The sequence below is a fragment of the Xenopus laevis genome, chromosome 1L (genome assembly GCF_017654675.1).
Source record: "Xenopus laevis strain J_2021 chromosome 1L, Xenopus_laevis_v10.1, whole genome shotgun sequence".
NCBI classification, from domain to species: domain Eukaryota; kingdom Metazoa; phylum Chordata; class Amphibia; order Anura; family Pipidae; genus Xenopus; species Xenopus laevis.
In genome coordinates, this window is record NC_054371.1 from 143,177,761 (window position 1) to 143,199,441 (window position 21,681).

The 21,681-nt window shown below is 36.3% G+C and overlaps 1 protein-coding gene across 1 annotated transcript in view; it reads left to right on the plus strand.

The window, feature by feature from the left end:
* The window catches only part of vps13a.L (vacuolar protein sorting 13 homolog A L homeolog), a gene marked incomplete at its 3' end in the record, with an annotated part of 45,397 nt that extends 25,107 nt beyond the window's left edge, over positions 1 to 20,290 (plus strand). Inside the window, 14 exon segments of the mRNA NM_001092965.1 lie at positions 4,051 to 4,222; positions 4,394 to 4,456; positions 5,050 to 5,182; positions 5,690 to 5,784; positions 9,175 to 9,317; positions 9,505 to 9,703; positions 10,334 to 10,448; positions 11,320 to 11,456; positions 11,997 to 12,129; positions 13,268 to 13,385; positions 13,728 to 13,866; positions 15,074 to 15,158; positions 18,047 to 18,219; positions 20,212 to 20,290. Coding sequence (NP_001086434.1) covers positions 4,051 to 4,222; positions 4,394 to 4,456; positions 5,050 to 5,182; positions 5,690 to 5,784; positions 9,175 to 9,317; positions 9,505 to 9,703; positions 10,334 to 10,448; positions 11,320 to 11,456; positions 11,997 to 12,129; positions 13,268 to 13,385; positions 13,728 to 13,866; positions 15,074 to 15,158; positions 18,047 to 18,219; positions 20,212 to 20,290 — 1,784 coding nt within the window.
* Between the last annotated feature and the right edge of the window lie 1,391 nt (positions 20,291 to 21,681).

The window sequence follows — 21,681 nt, forward strand, 5'->3', positions numbered from 1 at the left end:
ATAACAGGATGGGTTTAGTTATTACACATAAAGATAACCAGGAGTCAAAAGCCATTCATGCTTCTACAGAATAATACTATTAAAACCAAATAAATTTTGTCATGTATTGCCAAGAAATAGTTTATATAAAGTAATGGATCACAAAATACAAACTCTAAATTAGTGGTCCTTTTTTTGTCTTGGCCAGTGTGCTTTACTGTGATAGTGATTCTTTATGACATTTAATATTTATAACTGCAATCAATTTGGCATTGGACATCCATCAGAAAACTCCTTTTTAAATGATAGGCTGTTTTGGAAAGACAGTTGCAAATCATTACCACGGGAGTCATAACAGTAGATGACAAACTAAAAATACATCTGATGAAAACTTGTGGTAAAACATAAAACTGAAAAGAATCCTGTTATACCACAGACATTATCTTTATGATTTACTGGAGCACCCAAATTTTTCTTTGGATTTTGAAATATAGCTAGTTCATTAAGCTGCCATTTGTGTGGAATATACGCTTTTCTCCTAAATTATTTAGTTCATAATAAAGTCTGTGCTTCAATCATTGTCTTTTTTTATAGCAATAAGGAATATTGCCTATATTTCTTTTAATAAATGGGCAAAGTATACTGATATGTTATATCACCTGTATCTATTAATGTTGTTGAAATGAAGATCAAATATCTGTATGATGAAAAACTAAAAAAAAATGCCACAGTGTGTACTTACTTTTTCTCATCACTGTTGCTCAGCCCTATACACAGAAATGTTTCATTATTCACCTTTGTTCCTGTGCCAGTTGAGTTTAAAACCGGCCTTCCCTTTCTCATACATGCTAGGTTTCATTTTATCAGGAGTCCGTTAACCTGCCTCTATGTTGTTACAGTGTGGGAGGATATTTGAGTATATGGAGGTGACCCATTCAGATATTGGAAGATTCTACAAATTATTTGCAGATTACAGTGTACTTGGAAGAGCTCTCCATCCAAAAATATGTTTTGCACAATTACAGAAAATGTAATTCTAAGCAACTTTGCAATGTACAGTAATTTAAAGTTTTCAGTGGCGATTTGTACATTTATTTGCAACTGAAAGCATTATTTGTTTAGCATATCCTGTTCTCTGGTTGTGAGAAATTAGTTTTCCTCCAAGACTGTTAATTAGCTGGAACTGCCAGACTGTAGGAATTGCGTTTTGAAAAAAAAAACATTGAACAATATAATGTAAAGTTAAAGAAGGGAGGGGTGTAACTGTGGGGCAAAATTTATCTAGGCACATGAGTTCCGATGATTTACCATGTTCCCCATCATCTCTTTTAAAAATAAGTTAACAGATCCCTTGAAAATTCATGGATGTGCAGTATATTATAAATGCAAGTGCTGAACTGCAATGATTGAAAGCCGATTATATCAAGAGTAGTGCAGCACTTTTAGATGGATTTGGTAGTATTACATTAAAAAGTATGTCACACTATAATAAATACTATGACCAATAATATGTGACTTCAATTATTTAGATCATCACATTTTTCTAGTGGCATAAGTAATGCTATTCTGAAGCAGACAAAACTGTTGTTTTCTCTCACTACTACTAAGCTTTCTTTTGTGTTGATTTGACTGCTCACTTCCTCTTAGACCTGGTATAATTCTTTCATAAGATCCTGGGGCTGCAAGTTAAAGAGCTCTAAACTAAAGAGCACAGTTAATGAGCTTCCTGACCTTCATCTGTCAAACTACTACAAATCCCTTCCATGTTTCATCTATACATGCAGGCATGGCAAACAAAATTGTTTCCTGTAGTTTTGGTTAAAAATCTTAAAAGTTAGAATGAAACTGTACACCATGTTTTTCCCAACATTGAAAGAGGTAGTTGCTGATGGGCTCCTCTCCTAAATGTGATTAAATATAAAGCAAATCCATAGGAACAGTGTGAAGAAATCTGTTCCTTTGTGGTTTTTGTTTGAGTCAGGAACAAAGCAGGATCCCGCACACCCAACAGATAACAGCAATATGCCTGGTGCTCACTGGCAGAGGTTCGGCAGCCCCACAACAGAGTACAGCAAAGGAATTCCAACGGCACACAGGACTGTGAGAAATCTTCAAAAATTTATTTCAATGCGGAGTGCGATGCAACGTTTCGGGGAGTAAAACCCCTTTGTCAAGCATACGTGATCTACCGTACATACAGAGTGCAAATAAATAGAGCAGTGCATTGTTCAATTAGCGTGTCATCATTAATTATCCAATCAATGTAAGTTAAAAACACATTTAAAAAAACTTTCTCATATATAGTTAAAATTATCAAATAGATAGTGTACAATACATAAAGTGTCATAAAAGTACATACAATAGAAAAACTAATACCCACAGAAGTGTACTCGATGAAAGGAACAAAATCACAATGAATAATCAAAAAAATTATTACAATAATACTAACTGTGTCACACAGCAGTCATAAATGGTTAAATTAACCCTTGCAGGGATTCTTCTAGAATGAATCTTACCCTATACAGGGAAAAGGGGAGGCTGACCCTGCTTTCAAATTATGCTGCCATTTGTAGTAATTATCTGTAAAAGAGAAAAATTTAAAATTTGAAAACTGACTAAACTAAACAAAGTTAGATTACAAAAAGCATGACATGTTAAAATCCTCATTGAGTCCCTTCAGATCACGAGTTTGAAGAAGCCAAATCCAAAAACTTTCTCTTTGGAGAAGTAACTTTTTGATATCCTGCCCATGCCTTGCGGTAACCTTTTCCAATATCTGCCATCTGACTTGTGACACTTGGTGACCATGGAAGAAAAAATGTTTAGCCAATAGTGTCTCTTTCTTTGTCTTGCCCTTCTCTTTGACATCACTATTACTATCTGCTTTAAAATTTCGTATAACAGATTTGTGTTCATTTAAACGAATTTTTATCTGTCTAGTGGTTTGTCCTACATAGGACTTACCACACGGGCATTTAATACAGTATATGACATTCTGGCTGTCACATGTGGAAAAGCAGTTAACCTGATGTTTGGTACCCAATGATGGGTGCATTACCGCATCACCTGCAATAATCCTGTTACAATGACCGCATTGCCTACAGGGAAATGTACCTTTGATATTAGTGGTTACATGCAAATCCCCTCTCCTAGTGGTGCGTGTTCTAATAATATCCCCAATATTTTTTCCCCGTCGATACGAAAATATGGGGGGAAGATTAAATATTTGTCCGAATTTAGGATCTGCTTGTAATACTCCCCAATATTTCAAAATGATTTTTTTGCACTTAGCAGAATTCGTATCGAAGGTGGAAATAAATGGGATCCCATTTATTTCCATCTTCGATACGAATTCTGCTAGGAGAGGGGATTTGCATGTAACCACTAATATCAAAGGTACATTTCCCTGTAGGCAATGCGGTCATTGTAACGGGATTATTGCAGGTGATGCGGTAATGCACTCTGTATGTACGGTAGATCACGTATGCTTGACAAAGGGGTTTTACTCCCCGAAACGTTGCATCGCACTCCGCATTGAAATAAATTTTTGAAGATTTCTCACAGTCCTGTGTGCCGTTGGAATTCCTTTGCTGTACTCTGTTGTGGGGCTGCCGAACCTCTTCCAGTGAGCACCAGGCATATTGCTGTTATCTGTTGGGTGTGCGGGATCCTGCTTTGTTCCTGACTCAAACAAAAACCACAAAGGAACAGATTTCTTCACACTGTTCCTATGGATTTGCTTTATATTTAATCACATTTAGGAGAGGAGCCCATCAGCAACTACCTCTTTCAATGTTGGGAAAAACATGGTGTACAGTTTCATTCTAACTTTTAAGATTTTTAACCAAAACTACAGGAAACAATTTTCTACCAATAGCACAGAAGCAATAAAATGTGCACACGCTTCTGACCTGGCTCGTTTCCACCATGCCTGGACCACCATATAATACAATCAAAGGGATGGTAAATGGGCAACCTAGTCAGTGTTTAGGAAAACCTTCAAGGAGAAATTACTAGCTTGAAAAGCCTCATGTAAACATTTGAACAACTTGATTTCTATATCAAATACAGGTGGAAGTATGCTATAACTGGCATCATGGAAGTAAACATAAAACCAAGACTTTATATGTGGTCATGGAAATGCATTAGAAAACACAGGCTTCAAGTCAAGAAGTATAAGGAATTGTATAGAACGAAGATAACATCAAAGAAGCCACCAGAGGAAGTTCTTTCCAAAACTGAGGTTGTACTATTTAATTTCTTATTTCTAATGTATTTCTGGCTTCTAATGAGCCTTTTTAGCTGGATTGTATTCCCCCACAGACTTATTGCTCTACTTTTCTGTAAATAATGCCTTCTCAACTACTAGTAGAAGTTGATAAAAGTGCTATAAATATTGTGTTGTATTTTTCAGGAATATGAGAAGGCTTTGGACATATTTAACATAACCTTAGCAAGACAGCAAGCTGAAATGGAGGTAAATAATCAAGAGAAAACGTTTATAATTAAAGAAATGTAGTCCTCTTATGTTATAGTTTACTAAGCCTTAAAGACTTTTTTGTTAATTCAAAATGACAGGTTTTTTTTTTTATTATTTATGCATGCACGTTATCACTAGTACCAAACTGAATTTGCTTTTGAAAGCAACCATTTGATTTATTTATAGCAGTGACTTTTTTCAAGCCCCTTCTTATTCTATTTTTTACTATATAACCCTTGTTTATTAAATTAGTGTATGGCTCCTGTCCATTATAGAGTAATGAAAATCACTGTGTAACTTGAGCACTATATAAATAAATGGTAGGCATCCCTAGGAAGCATAGTGGAACTGCAGACATCTTTCAAAATAATTTCAATAAATGTCATATTTTTATAAAGCAATATTATATTGCTTCCAGCAGGTTTTTTCAGTAAATCTGAGCTTTTTAGCAAGTTATGATTTCATTTTTGGTGCATTGTGCAGAAGAAGACTTGTCCATTGAACACATTTTAATTATATTGAGTTGAAATGTAGACTACTTCTGGTCTCCCCCTGCTGACTGGTGTCCCTGACGTTCCTATCTGTTTTAGGCATGCAAAGCTGGGCTTAAAATCTACAGGCCAGGTGCAAAAGATGATGAGTGCAACTCCAAGGGATGGTTTGGCTGGGTGTGGGGCTGGTCTGGAGAAACCACAGAGAAAAAAGAGGATTTCAAATCTGGAGGTAAGCATGACTTTGTTTGCATCATCTCACGCCACTATTATTATACCAGCGATTGTCTCTAGATTATTTGCAGATGTGTGCTTAGAACTTTATGAAGGCAGAAAATGAAATTTATATAACTTGATACATTTTTTTTCAGTTTAAATTATTGTTGTGGTATGGTATTTGAGTTTACACCTTCCATAAGTGTCAGTTATTTTATAACTCACTACTACCAAGCAAGGACTTTGTTTTATCCTGTTTAGCACATTATTGCTGAATGTGAGAAATGGAAACAAAATAACTTATTTACTTTAGTTCTGTATATCTGTGGCATCTGTCCCAATATTTTTACTACTTTTAACAAACATATTCCTCTTTCTGTTTGTATAAATACAGTGGGGAAAAAAACTGGTATATATTAGAAAAGTGAGAATTATGCAGCTACTTGCATTAGCTGAAAAACAGATATCATGAACACAGACCTTTGTAATAGGGCATGGTAAATGAGTATACTGTTCTTCTTAGGTCTTGAAGAACTGATGTCACCTGATGAGAAAACAAAGCTCTATGCAGCCATTGGATACAGTGACACAGCTGTTGACCCAACCTTGCCAAAAACAGTAAGTATTCTTAACAGTAAGCACTCAAATGCAAACATTTATAGTTTTATTTACTGTATGCAGTTTACCAAGCATTCCAGAACATCAGTCCTGCTGTGTCTTCTTACCATGTGTAAGATTTAAAAGGTTTCACTACAGAGATAAACTGGCCCCTGCATGGTTTAAACCTCAAATTCAGACTGTAATCTCCTGTATTGTTCACACATGCAATCCCCCCTGCATTGTTCACACTTGTGACACCTCTATTGTTCACACCCTACTGTTCGCACCTGAGACCCAGACTGAAACTGCCCACATTGTTCACCTGTTTACACTTCATACAAACTGCTGGAGGGGCACCAGCACTGTCTCACTGTATGTAGCACATTTTAGAGTGGTCCTGATAGGTTTCCCTGTCTCCTGCTCCCTGTGTGTGCAATGCTCTGCCTTTCCTTTAATCCCTGTGTGTGCCATTCTCTGTCTTCCCTATGCACCCTGTGTGTGCCATATTCTGTGTGTGCCCTGCTTTGCCTGTGGAACATAAGCATGGTATTTTTTCTGTGGGTTTATCATTTGAAAATTATTGTTAGGGGGTCCCTATGGTGTTAAATCATGTGCTGGGGGAGCTGTGTTAGCCACAGGCAGGTTATTTATTCTCGGGGTTTATCATTTGAAAATTATTGTTAGGGGCCCCTATGGTGTTAAATCATGTGCTGGGGGAGCTGTGTTATCCACAGGGGACAGTGGTGGTACTACCGGGAGATCCGTGGTTACAGTTGTAGCAGAGCCTGCACCCCCTGCAAGCCCGCAGGCAGTTCTCGCGAGTTAAAAACTGCTGAACTGCTGCAGTTGCGTTACTGACAGGGGAGGGGGCATATGGATTTAAGGGTATGTCTTAATATGACATTTTTCATATATGAGTGATAAGTGATATGCCTGCAGTGAGCACCAATCATTTGGTTTTTTTTGATGTGTTACCACAATTAATGTGGACATGGTCTTGTGGTTTAAGTGGGTGTGGTTTAAACACAGGGGGTGGCTAACAATGGGTTCTATTATTGGCCTCCACCATGTAGGCCAGAAAAATTCCTGCCCTCGGTATTACAGAAGTTGGGCAGCACTGTTCCAGAGGGCTTCCCAATGTGTAAACGTTCAGGTTTTGATCAGCAACCCTCCGCAATCTTAAGAGTGGACATGCAGACATCTTAATCTCTGTCCCTGTAAAAAGTTTGGCTTCTTTCTTACTGGCTACAAGAATACTTTTGAGTATTAAATCAGTTGTTATTACCAGACAATAAACCAGTCCTCTCTTTTGGTTATCATCATCATTTATTTATATAGCGCTGTCAGGATACGCAGTGCTTTGGCTATAACAAGCTACTGGCTACTTATGCAGATTCATATTGTAGCCATTGAAAAACAATCCCCAATGTCATTCTTTTAACATTTCCAGGGGAGGATAACTTGTACTCAAAAAATAATCCCCAAGTTTTATAATATAAGCATAGAGTTGCAGGACTTCACCCCAAAAGTGGATAATGTTGCAGGAACAAAGCTGATTAATTTCACTGACACACATTTTTTCTAAGTATTCAAATCTTTTAAGTAAAAAAAAATATTTTTCATAAGCAGTATTTACTTTATTTTTGTCATAAATGTTTAATAGAATAAAATAACACCCGTGGATTGCAATAAAAAATGTGTAGTTAACTTATAGTGAAAATTGTAAAACTGTAGCATCTCGTGTCTTGTTCTCATCATGTAAGTCATACAAAACATTTATTGCTTGTAGAATACATAATTTATCTTTATAGTGCCGGTGTAAATTATGTAAAGAGCAATAAAGGCTTAAGCAAATCTCTTTTGCGGTGATGAGTTATAATTTTACTTTTACAGGCTTCTTGTTTCTGGGTAATGATAAATGTAGAAATGCATTTAAGGTGTTTTATAGCTGCAAGAAAAAAATATTTATATATTCTCTAAATTAGGAGCCTTAAACTAATATCAGGTGTGGTGTTTTCTCTGCTGGCAGCAAAACATCCAATCCACTCCTATCTCCATATTTTATAGATTTTGTGTCTGAAAAGTGCACATTTGCAGGTTTTAGGAATAGTAATGACAGGTAGATACTTTGCCTGTCTGTGCTAACTGAACACTGGTCAGATCGAGTCAGATTGGGGGTTTTCTCTGCTTTTATGCTTTCTACCCCCTCCCTCTAGCTAGCTCTTTGTTAAAGGGAATGTAAACCCAAAACTACAATTTTAACTGTAAACAACCTAAACAACTACTTCCTAAACAACGTTGTCACTGAAATAAAAAAGCCAGCGCCAAAGGCACGGGAGACAGACAAACAAGCCAATAGGGTAATATTGTTTTACGTTGTTGCCACCTCTTATGTGAGGAACAGACCAATTGTTTCACCATATATGTGTTACCCTCATTTGCTATTGACCTCCACCAAAGAGTTAAAAAGACTTTCCTTAAAAACTTGTTTAGGTGGGTACTCACAAACAGGGAATATCAACTCGCACGTAAAATCATGAAGCGCTTCTCCTTGTATAAACTGTGAATCAACATGCAGCAGCAAATAGTGTAAAAATACCTTTTTAATATTCTTAAAAACAAAACTTAAAATGCACTCACATGGCAAAAGTTTATAAAAAGCATATCTATGCACCGTCCTCCTGGAGGCTCCCCCTGTATGCACCCGTCCGCACAAAGAAAGTCCCAAGAGGGTCAGAAGTAACTTGGGAAGATGTGGTAGCGTTTCTTTGCGTTCGTTCCGCGTGTGCGATGCTGGGCGCCTTCCAGTGACGTCACCTGCCTTACGCGTTTCGTCTTGCGACTTCTTCGGAGGCTTGATACCTTAGCAACCATGCATTGATTTGAATAAGAGAACAACAATACTACACAAGCTAATGAGTCATACTGCTTTTAGTGTTGTTGGCGTGTTTTGCGATTCCAGTAGAGAAACCCACATACACTAATGGGACCATATCTTCTAGGCTACTTCCTAAACAACATTCCAATATACATTAAGTACAAGATTTCAAGGTTTTTTGCTTTAATAAAAGCAGCACATATGAATCTGCTCTGCTTTGCCCCCTGTATTGTGCCTTACTGCTGCTTCCTGATAGCTTGCTTTTTTGGCCTGTCTTCTTGCTGGAGGAGCAAAACAAAATATGTTTATATGTGCCTAAATTCTTTATGCAGTGTTGCATATAGCAGATAATGCTCTTGGTTTTTTCTCTGACGATATATATATTTTTTAAAGGGGCGATTCACCTTATAATATTACACTAATATGCAGCACTAAATAAATTACTTTCAAAGGTACTTCATAACTGTTACATGTATGTATGTATGAATGTATGTATGATTGCTTTATACAAATTTACTGTTCTATTCAAGTTCGAAGCCATGCGTTTATGTGTCAAGCTGCTGAGCATGTCGGTTCAATTACGAGAAGATAAAGGAACAACAGAATTGATCAACTTTGCCATAACTGATCTGAGCACAGAATTAAAACAGCGACCAGGAGCACAAGCAATTAAGTAAGACTTTTTACATGTTGTTATTGCCTTAAAAGGAAAACATTTTTACTGTTCTTGAAATTAGCAATGCTTGGTTGGAGCATCTGTTATTTTATAACTATACTTGTTGATGTTAGCAATATGTGAGCTAGCTTGCCGCGTGATCATGTTAATATTAATTCTTACCGAGCGTATTACTGGTTTACAGGTTTGAAGCACAGATTGGCACTTTTGAAGTGACAGGCACACCCCAGGGAAAGTCAGTGCCTTGCCTCTTGTCTTCCCGACATCTGATTGAAAATAATATTTCCCTATTGAGCCTTATGTTTGAAACCAACCCATTAGATGAGCGTGCAGACCAAAGACTTCAAGTGGAGTCCCAGCCTCTAGAAATAATATACGATGCAGTAAGTAAAAACTTGAGCATGCTTTGTAATTGCATTGTTTTATCTCGCACTGCAGCTCAAGGAAAATCTTTTCTCTAGGATGTTTTTAACTTTGATATCAATTGGGCAAGTACAAAATAGTTTATTACAGCATTTAAATATAGTATTCTTGATAAAGGTTTTGCATTGTTGCTGAGTTCAATATTTATCTCATTTTACTGATGTATGATTACTAAGTATGACCTAAACAGATTGTAACTTTCTTGTAAATATTTATTCTCTGTGCTTCCATTGCTGTGCACTTGACTCTCATATCCAATAAATAATGGGAAACAGAGGTTATTATATAACTTCTAACACTTAATCAGAAATAGTAGTGGATTTGTATTAACTGTGGTACTAAACAGTTAGATTATATGTTTTATATAGACCTAGCACATTATTTCAGAAGTAGTAATCAGACTGGCCCTCAATAAGGTATTGCTGAGCAGTGACAAAACCTCACTGCTTGGAGACCTGTTGATCTCTTAGGTTATACACCCAGGGTACTAATCCTACTATACTCTGTATATGTGGCTGGAAATTTGTTTTGTATTTGTTAAATAATGAGGACCTGTGTTAGCTACTAATATTAGTCTGTTCTTATTCTAGAAAACCATCAACAATTTAGTAGACTTTTTTCGACCTCCACAAGATGTTCATCTTGAGCAACTGGCCTCTGCCACAATGACAAAACTTGAAGAATTTCGGGACAGAACATCAACAGGTATGCTCTAATATTTTCTCATTTATTACTAAGGTGCTGGCTTTTAAACGTATCTGAAAGCGTCAGCAACCTACAACTTTTCTTTACTGATCTTAAATATTAATTGATATTCTTGGTTACAATTAAAAGAGTATACATGTGATATAGCATAGTAATTGTATAGATGATGGCTTGACCTTGCCTGAGGACTTATTTCATTGCCAAGAGGAAAGCATTTTCATTTTAATTGTTGCATAATAAAGTAATTTTTAAAGCAGCTTTTCATTATACATTAATTGCAGGTTTTATTTAAAGTCAGCCTGCAGTTGGTATTAAAATCAGTGTTTGTTCTTTGTTATGCTCTGTACCATGCATACTAATGTTCGTCAGCTCCTCTTCATTCTAGACTCCATTTTCCACACTGTTATGTTATTAAAAGACCTATAAGGGAATCCCAGTGTGAAATGGGGCCATTTACAAATGTACCCACAAGCAATGCATATTGTCGAAGTTCATTAAGATACATGCTTCCACACACACACACACACGCTCCTGTACTTCCACATGGTAGCCAATGCACTATTCATCCTTTTTTAATCAACTGTGCCTGTTGATTGTGAGCTACTGCCACAGTGTGTCTGGCAGTTGCTCAAGGGTTCCAGTCGGTTGTGAGACACGTTACACTTGTGCCAGTAAATCAGACATAATCTTGAGAAAAGGCCATAGAGCCTGAAACATCGCTGTATCCAGATCATTGCCAAATGTGCTTAATAAAGGCTTTTTTATTTTTAAACATAAACCGGTGCTGTGCTTCAAGTTTTCTACAGTAAATCAGACATTTATAGCCTAACTAATAAAGCATATAGATTATTTTCTTTGTTTTTTATTGTAGGCTTACTGTATGTCATTGAAACACAGAAGGTTCTTGATTTAAAAATTAACTTGATGGCTTCATATATAATTGTTCCTGAAAATGGATTTTATGAGCAAGCCTCAAATTTACTTCTTTTGGATCTTGGTAGTTTGAAGGTAAATATCTTTTTGTTATTAAGTTCTCTTTATTCTGTCAGTATATTTAAGAATGTTAACAAATCACGCATGGTCAATTATCTGCATCCCTTTGATTAAACTGTTTGTACATGGATCAAGCACAAGTGCAAATTGTATTTTCTGAGGCAGATTCTGACTTACCAACTAACTGAATTTTCACACAGAGACCAGTTGTTTCCAATTTACTTTATAAGAAGAGCTTTCATTGAAGCCACTCAATATGAAACCAGCAGAGAATGTTCTGCTGCCATTCTGCCATGGTGAAAAGAGCTTTGCCATCCCAGACTCCTCCTTACCTTGTCTTCAGCTTTGGTTGATCTTAGGGCCTTGATTCCTAGTGAAGAAACCATTAAACACTTTATTTAAAACATATAAATTCATAATAAGTATGGATTCTAATGAGCCATCAGCCTTTGGCAAGTTTTTCCACTTTATGCGTAGCCTAAATATGCAGTACTCTCAGTGCCTAATTGCTTGATTATACTAATTATCTTACTAATTTTTCCCATATTTTTTTAGATGGTCAGCAAAAGTCGCTCACACCTTCCGCAACTGAAAGTTGGACAGAGCACCATTGAAGATATTATGTCACGAGCATATGATAGTTTTGATGTGCAACTTAGCAACATGCAGCTGCTTTATAGAAAAGACAGTAAGTATTTGCTATTAAAGTTATTGTTTTTAATGGATTAATGAGCTGTTCAATGCATTTGCATAACACATGAATCTGCGGAACCTGATGCAGAGAATTAATTGAAGAGAGTTCAGCCTATACTACATAGAATGCTTTGTGGCGTAATAGGATCCCAGAAGCAAATACATAGTTTGAAATGCTTTTGGTAAGTTGACAGTTTTACAGCAGATATGAGTCCAGCCAATCTACACCATTAAATTATTGCGCTTGATAAAAATAATGCTCTGGCATTGAAAGATAAAACTGTCCCAGATGAGTGTAAAATTGGATTAAAACAAATTAACTTGCTATATCATCTTGCTTAATTAAAGGTATTTAAGTTACTTCATCTTGATACAATAAAGATATTTTGGTTGACAGCCATTTGAAACCTCTACACCTTTAAGCTATGGTTCTCCAGCTTCTGCTGACAACTGTCAGCATCCCTTAATGAGTGAAAAAAGATAGGGGTTAACAAACCTACCCGACAGACAAAAGCTAAAGCCTGTGCTCTAGAGAAAATGGCAGGGTTGCCTCTAAACAACATCGCTTGGAGCCTGAAAACAAATCATCTAGCAAGAGGCCGGCCATTGGAGGATCCTCAATAGACCTTCGTAACAACCAATTCCAATCTAGTCTACTGGGAAGCAAGGTTCAAATAGAGGCATGCTCAAGGAGAATAGCAGTATTTTTCTCTAGGAGCAGGGACCCAAAACCTGAAGGTGTTATGTGGACCTGATCTTTCTTGCAATGGGGATTGTTACTATTTGCCAGCTTTTCCAGACGTCATGCATCAGGGGCCCATTCAGCATTACAATCTGGGAATGCTGTCTATGATAACGTGCCGGTTGCATATGCTTTTTGAAATGTAAGGGCTTTTGTGACCATAATGTTTATACAGTACCTTCATCAACTAAGTTGTATTACAGACCAGTTGGCAGAGGAGGGGTTTGACCAGTTTGCAGAGGAGGCTGGAAGGTGGTCTTAAGTTTTCCTTTCTTAAGATACAAGTTATAGCTTTAACCCAAGATTGCTAAATTCTCCAAGTGACTAGAGAGAAAGATATTTAATATTAAGTTATACAAAAATCAATCTCTTATTATTTTTTTCAATTTAGATGAAAACTGGAAGCAGGCCCGCAATCTAAAACGTTCATCCCAGCATATTCTAGAGCCAATGGATCTTAAGGTGGAATTCAGCAGAGCAATGGTTGTTACTGATGCCAGGATGCCCAAGTAGGTGTTTTCCAGAGATAATGCACAGCATTATTTTTGATTAAAAGTAGTTTTTAACTTTTGCTGATAACAGTTCATTAGTTAGCCACGTTAGAATTGTTTGTGGTCCAGCTGGCCATGATCCAAATGAAAAAGCATCAGTTACTTGTATCAATATGTCTTAAATATTTGATTTTTCACATCCAAGTAGAAATGTTGGTTTTTACATTGTTCTAGATTTTCACTGAGATACAGTGAGTGTTATGCTATAATGCTTCTTTCTTTGAGGTGCATGTTATACTCATAGCTTGTTAGGAATGTTTTTATTATAAGGCTCTTTAACTTAATTGTTTCTGTTTACAGATGTAAATTATCTGGAGAACTCCCTATACTTTCTGTTCAGATTTCTGACCAAAAACTGAAGGGTGTATTGGAACTGATTGACAGCATTCCAAAACCTGAAAGTCCTCCTGAATCATCTGCATCTCCCCAAAGAATTGCTGTAAGTTATTTTATGTCAAGCTATGTCCAATGTTTTTCCAACTGTAGCTCTGTGGGAGACTACAATTTCTCTTGTGTTCCAAACAAAATGTAAACGTTTGTTGTAAATGTAAGTAAAACATTCTTAAATACTTTAAGTGAAAAATAAACATAAGAGGTTTGGTATAAGATGCACATATCTGAGTTATTTTACCTGCCACATGGAAAAAAAATCGGAGCAGTTTCCCATGCAAAATACAAATATGTTTTTTCGAAAACAGGAAAAAAGTTTGGCCCAGTTTAAATTGATTATATTTTTGTTGCTCACTTTGGAAAAAAAAACATTAATTTAACTACTCGGCTCAAGTTTAGTTTCTCTATCATGCTGAACAGAAAATGTTATTTAAATGTGAACTAAATTTCCACTTTACTGAACATGGCTACCTGTGGGTCATTCCTAAAGCGATAGGGCTGCTTGTAGTCAGTCCTCGTTTGCAGACTCCATAACTGCTATGATCATTGTGTCTGGCCCAATCTATCTCATGTCTTCAGTATGTGATCATCATCTTCAGACTAGTCACAACTTTAGCCCTAGTCATGACACTTTTGTATGATTTAGTCATGCCTTACCTGAACACCTCACCTGTTTCTATGCTTTGCTCAGCTAGTTGTATGCTGTAGGAAATTCTGTCCAAGATTATTTAAAAAAATAATTGTTCCTATTTACACATCACTTAGTTCTGTGTATTTTTTATTTCATGTTTATCTACTAGAACGTTTTATAATCATCTTGCTAGCATTTACCCATAGCCCTATGCTATGAATGTGTTTGTAAATGTATAGATTTGTTGAAAGCTTCAAATAATTTGAATGCTTTAAGATTGTTAGGATGTAACATTTTATTTGGAAACAATTTTAAACATGGGCAGTTGAAAGGTTTTGGCATAGGCTATGTATTGTTCCTATTGATAAGACACCATTGATAACTACCTTAATCTTTATTTTATTGCATATTAAATTGCTTGGATTTTATTTCTGTGTGGTAAGTATTTTAGCCACTTATTCTTATACACTTCAATGTTATACCACAAAGTGTTTATTAATCGTTTTAAATGTATTGCTTCCTAAATACATTAAACAATTACAAAATATAGGAATTCAGACTACCTGTAAGTGTTATCTGAAAATGTAATTTGTTTTGCTGTTAAAATATTTTTATTTTCTTAAAGATGCAAAAATCCACTGCAGTGACTACCCCTCAATTGGCACCAAGAAGACCTGCTTTTGTGGACCTTCCTTCTCTGATTGAGTCTGGTAATATTAAGGGACTTGCTTATCAACACTAGGCACATTTGCACCTGGGCAGTATCTCATAGCAATGAATAAGTGATTATTTTTTCAGCTAGATGGAAGTAGAAAAATGAAATGTACTTGGTTGACACGTGTTCCGGCCATATGCAAATTTGCCCATTGATAAATGGGCCCCAAAGATTAATATAACAATCATAAATGTACTGTATACAGGAGATCAGTAAATGCTACCTTTTGATTCTTTCTACTCTAAACCTTACATTTTAAGGCATGCGTTCATATATATATATATATATGCTGAGCAAATTTTGGGAACAAATCTGTCACATGACTGATGAAGTTTAACTATGCAGCATTAAATGCTGCGACAGGGCTATTTACAGTTCTGTGAAAAAGTTTGGGAACTCCTCTCAGCCTGCATAATAATTTACTCCACTTTCAACAAAAAAGATAACAGTGGTATGTCTTTAATTTCCTTCACTTTGTCTTTAATACACGTGGAAAGCAGCAATGTGGCCAGTCCCGCTGTCTCACAGGTGCTCCGTCCACACACCTCAAATCTTGTAAACAATCGAAAGCGGAGAACAGAGGAACAAACTTGCAGAATAACTGCTAAAGTGCAATTTTATTATAGTCCACACAACATGTTTCGGGCCTCACAGGCCCTTTTTCAAGTGTGAAAAAGGGCCTGTGAGGCCCGAAACATGTTGTGTGGACTATAATAAAATTGCACTTTAGCAGTTATTCTGCAAGTTTGTTCCTCTGTTCTCCGCTTTCGTATGTCTTTAATTTCCCAGGAACATCTGAGTACTGGGGTGTTTTCTGAACAAAGATTTTTTTATTGAAGCAGTATTCAGTATATAATTAAATCAAATGTGAAAAACTGGCTGCGCAAAAATGTGGGTACCATTGTAATTTTGCTAATTGGAATGCATGTAACTGCTCAATACTGATTACTGGCAACACCAAATTGGTTGGATTAGCTCGTTAAGCCTTGAACTTCATAGGCAGGTGTGTCAAATCATGAGAAAGGGTACTGTACAGTATTTAAGGTAGCCTGACTCTCCTCTGAAGGATCTGAAAAGATCTGAAAAAAAAAAGATTGTTCAGTATCATGGCTTAGGGGAAGACTACAAAAAGCTATCTTTTTTTAAACTGTCAGTTTCAACTATAAGGAATGTAATCAGGAAATGGAAGGCCACAGGCACAGTTGCTGTAAAACCCAGATCTGGCAGGCCAAGAAAAATACCGGAGCGGCATATCCGGAGGATTGTGAGAATGGTTACATACAACCCAAAGATTACCTCCACATACCTGCAAGAACATCTTGCTGTGTACATCGATCTGTATGGCAGGGTGATAAGAAAGAAGCCCTTTCTGCACTCATGCCACAAAAAAGTCATTTTGGAATAAAGTGCTTTGGACTGATGAGACAAAAATGTAGTTATATGGTCATAACAAAAAAGAAGAAAACTGCATTCCAAGAAAAACACCTGCTACCTACTGTCAAATTTGGTGGAGGTTCCATCATGCTGTGGGGCTATGTGGCTAGTTCAGGGACTGGGGCCCTTGGTAAAGTCGATGGTCAGATGAATTCAACGCACTATCAACAAATACTTCAGCATAATGTTCAAGCATCTGTCACCAAGTTGAAGTTATGCAGTGTTTGGGTATTCCAACAAGACAATGACCCTAAACACACTTCAAAATCTACAAAAGCATTTATGCAGAGGGAGAAGTACAATATTCTGGCCACCCTGTTTGGGCGGCCAAAATTATGCTCCTGTCTAATTTTGTTATGATGCATATTTTTTGTTAATCCAATAAACTTCATGTCACTGCTGAAATACTACTGTTTCCATAAGGCATGTTATATATTAAAAGGAAGTTGCTACTTTGAAAGCTCAGCCAATGCTAAACAAAACTCCAAAGAATTAAGAGGGGTTTCCAAACTTTTTCCTATGACTGTATTTTTTCCTTCAGCTAATGTTTTCACAGATTCTCATATGCTCTTTTGGCTTTGAAAAAGATCATTTTATAAATAATAAACTGCCCTATCCTAAATCTATACAAAAAAATGATAAAAAAACATTTTAAAAATATGGAACTGCTTGGGACTATAGTATATTATTACGAAAAGCAGGATGGGACGATGAAACACCATGGAATTATGGAAGGACAGATATGTGCAAGCTTTATTGGACACTGCCTGGTACAGTTTGGGCATGAGTGCTATTGTCTGGAAGCTTCTACAGAGGAGGTCGAAATGTAGTTGCAACTAGCTGCAAATGCCCAGCCATTTGTGGTCTATCAGGAAAACCAGAGGTTTCTCCTGAGAAGCAGACTCTAGATTCAGTCTAGAAGCTGCCATGATTATGGGGAATATGGCAATAATTAATGGTTGGAGAGTGTAGTGTACTAAAAGTGAGCTAACCAGGGTTTCAAAGTCTTAGCAAAAGTCCCCATCAGTAACATATTACAGTCCCTGATCAGACCGCGGTATTTAAGGGACCCTCTACTCACTAAAAGTACAGTTCAATGGCAGTGGGGGATATTGAGGGCAACCTGTGCAAGACCCTTTTGAATGGAGATGCATCCTGCATAGAGAATTAACCCCCAGTCCAATGGCTTGTCAGCAATCATGGGGCAAAGGAAATTTAGGCTTTTAATACCTTTTTTTCTAATTAGTGACTCATTTGAAAATAAAAAATGCTATATTAGCCCAGGGCAGCATTTCATGCATGGAGATATTTATCAGAAGATTGAAAGAGGGTTCTTGTATAGGCAGCTGTGAAAGAGGATGCAATATTGGGCTTAGGTGAGAAAACTGATAATGATATTCTCTACTGATTTATATCCAGTAAAATTTTTGTATTTTGTCTATTATTTAGAATCGGAAGAAGAGTTCTATGATGCACCTACAAGCCCAGTGGAGGAAATGCCATTTTTTCAGGAGGCTAATGGGACACTGGTTAGGACAGACAGTCTGAGAAAGAAGAAGTTGAGAAAACAAGAGACTCTAAAAAATATGACAGAATTTCAGATGAGATTTGAAATCCCAAATGTAAGTAAATGTTTCTTTGTTTAATGCTAACTGATAGTATGAACAAATTCTGATATACCATCCAATTTTACCCAAATCTAATGTACTTCTAACCTCATCTTACTGACCTTTTTTTCTCATGGTTCTCATGGTTGTGTTTTCATTCTTCTTTCCTGTAGAAAATTATTTATTCCCTTTATGGTAAAATCACTGGGAGACTGTTAAATTGGTAGCACACCATCCAGGATTCATTGTTTTCAATTAGTAAACCAGAAATTGATACCTTTTTTGTATTCAACAGCATATTTCAGGTGTTTTTCTAAAGATTTATAATACACAAATGAATAAATAGTGTAGGATTTTGCAGTTGCATATTCTTCAGTTTACTTAATTCAAATGTTTAGTGACCAGTGATTCACACTGTAATGATAGTATCAGTGTATTCTGATATATTTTTGCTGGTCTGGAGGAGATTAAACTAGGGCAATATAAAATGTGCTGTATGCTATTGCCCTTGGGCATACATTTTTATTGTGTAATGGGAATATTGTCCTACTGAAACAAGAAATTTATCCCAAGCAGCCCCACAGTAAGATGCTGCTACCATCATACTCCACTGTAAGTAGGGTCATCCATTTGAAGATCTCTGCATACTACTTTTTTGTGTGGGAGGGAGGCACAATAGAAGCCATTACTCAATTAAAACATGTGAGCATAAATTTGCCAGGCACCTCCCAATAATGTTGTAGAAAAGCATTTTGTGATCAGATGAGACCATGCTTTGTGGCCAGATTTTAAAGCAATATGTGTAATGTACACACCCCATTAAGCAATATACCTATAGTGAAGTAGGTTGTTGTAGCAACATCCTGTGGATCTGTTTCCATTAGTCAGAAATGAGCATCATGTTAAAATGTAAGGAAAAATAGATGGTGAAAATACATGGAAGTACTATATCTTAAAGTGATACTAACACTAAAAAACAACTTTTCAAAATATTAATATACACAAAAGATTACCTATGGGTCATGTTGACGGTTTTTCACTAATAAGCTTTTGTAAGTATTTGTCACTTGAAGTTCCTAAACCTAACTATTTTGCCAACCTGACTTTCCCTTCTCAACCTGTCAGAGTTTCTAATGCTAACGAAATACTGCTGCACAAATATGGCAGCCCACTCATAGAGAAACATGGGGAATCAGATAGGTAACATAAAATCTTTAGTAAATTATTTTTATAAATAGCATGCAAAGACAATGTTATGATAGATGTAAAAAAAAAAAAAAAAGGTATAATTTCATGTGTCACTATCTCTTTAATCTGTTACCATTTTCCAAAAAAAAACTCAAGCCAAAGTATATCTTTTATTAGTACTATTAGTACATAAGGCCAAAGTAATACTAGAATGGTTCAAAAAAAAGGTGAATATCCAACAAAGGCCCAGTCAAAAAAACAATCTCAATAAAAACTGCTGTGACACTATTTGAAAATTCAGTAACAAAAGTTATCCAACTAACATGAAAAACCTGGATACACCTGCTGAAGGAATGAGTGTGAGTGAGTGTGTGTGTGTTTTTTTTGTGAAGTTTGCACATACACCTAAAGACCTTGACATACAAACGGATAATTTTCTGATTTGCCATCTTAAGCAATGGGGTTATCTGATTGATTGATTGATGTGCAGATGCAATCATGGCTTGTTGAGATTTTCTAACCTGTAAAATGTTAGACTGATAAAGTGAGGGCCCATACATAGGCCAATAAGCTTCTGACTTAGTCTGGAAGGGCCAGATTGTGTGCTTTTATCAACCCATGTATAGCTACCTAAAGAGCCTGCATTGCACACCATCCAGTTGTTTGGTTCTGTCTGTGAGCAGTATGGCAGCACCCAAACTCAAATTCAACCTTCAGATAAACAATACTGAAGAATGCATTCTCTGTTTTTTTCATGTTTATTGAAGGTTCTGTGGCTTTTTATTTTATACAAATGTGTTCTTATTTGTCCAATTAAAGGTTACACTACAGTTATACAGCTTGTCAAAAGATGTTGAAAAGACTATTTTGCACCTAGAGATATTGGGATTAGGTACTGAGCTCAATGTTCGCACATTTGATATGTCTGCAAATGCTTTTCTACGGGAGATCTCCTTGAAATGTCCACAATACACAGGTAAGATCTTTATTTTTATATGCTGTTGCTGTATCCATATAAGCATCAGGTTAATATTGCCATTTTTTTGTTGTTCTTTTAAAGATGATGAAAAGAGACCTGTTTATATTATTACAACCTTGGATAACACTACAGATGATCTTTTGACTTTAGAGTACATAAAGGTAAAAGAATACTTTAAAGTAAAGTAAATTCATTCCTGTTACATATGCATTCTGGTAAATATTAATAATACTTGTATACATTTATTTTATATTTTTATTCAGGCTGACATAAATGGACCTGAGTTCAAGACTACTTATAACAATGTTGAACAGCTTATAAAGGTATGATTCATTTTGTACATTTTTTAACTGTATGTTTTTAATGTTGTGTTTTGATAGATCCAAGACCTGCAGTCTTGTGATTGTTGGCCCATGTTTCAAATAATCACATTTGTCCAGCCTGGTATGCTGCTCTTGTATATCTACAGTTTCACAACTGAATCTTGACATGAAGCTTTATGCTGAAGTTAAAACTACTAGACTGACACTCTCTTCGCTTAGATTGGCGCATTTCCATAATACTCTGAATAAAACAAAAGCATACATTCTAGCTACTGTTTCTTCTTACTAATTTAAAAAAGGCTCTTGACTTGTGTAGCTGCACTTTACTGTTGTTTTAGTTTAACATTTTCTCACTCATTTAAAATGGGACAAGACCAAGGGGACCACACACTCTGTTAATTAATTTGGTCCCAGGTCTCCAGGTTGCAGAACATTTACCCAAGTGAAGTCCAGGGACACTCTAGCTGTAACTTTTTTATTACTAGGATTTACTTTTGTGGTAGTAAGTGGTGCATGGTTAAATCCAGGGAGCAACCTGCCTAGAGAACGTATACCATGGTGAATTCTGCTTCAATTTATGGTAGAGTTTATTTGATTGTTTGTCCACTCAAGTAATGTCTAGGCTGCGATACACAGATGTGCTGTAAATACATAATGCAGTTGGTCAAGACTTTTATTTGAGATTTTCTGTTCACCAAAGTAGCTGATTTTCTTAAAAGCTAAGCTGAATAATGTCCCAAGTCAGTTATCTGCATTGTCCATTCTTTTCAAGAAGTGTTTGTGCAGTCAATACATTCTTGCTAGTAGTTGCTAAAATTGCATCCCTATAGGAATCTGATACTAATATGGAATATCATTGTGGCACTGTTCTCAATGTAAAAAGCTTTCAGACTCTGGGACAGATTTTGCTGTTTTTGACTTGATCTTTGTCCAGAAGGCTGTTGTAGTCTCTTTGTTAGAAGTATTTTTTCATTAGGCTAAACCAGT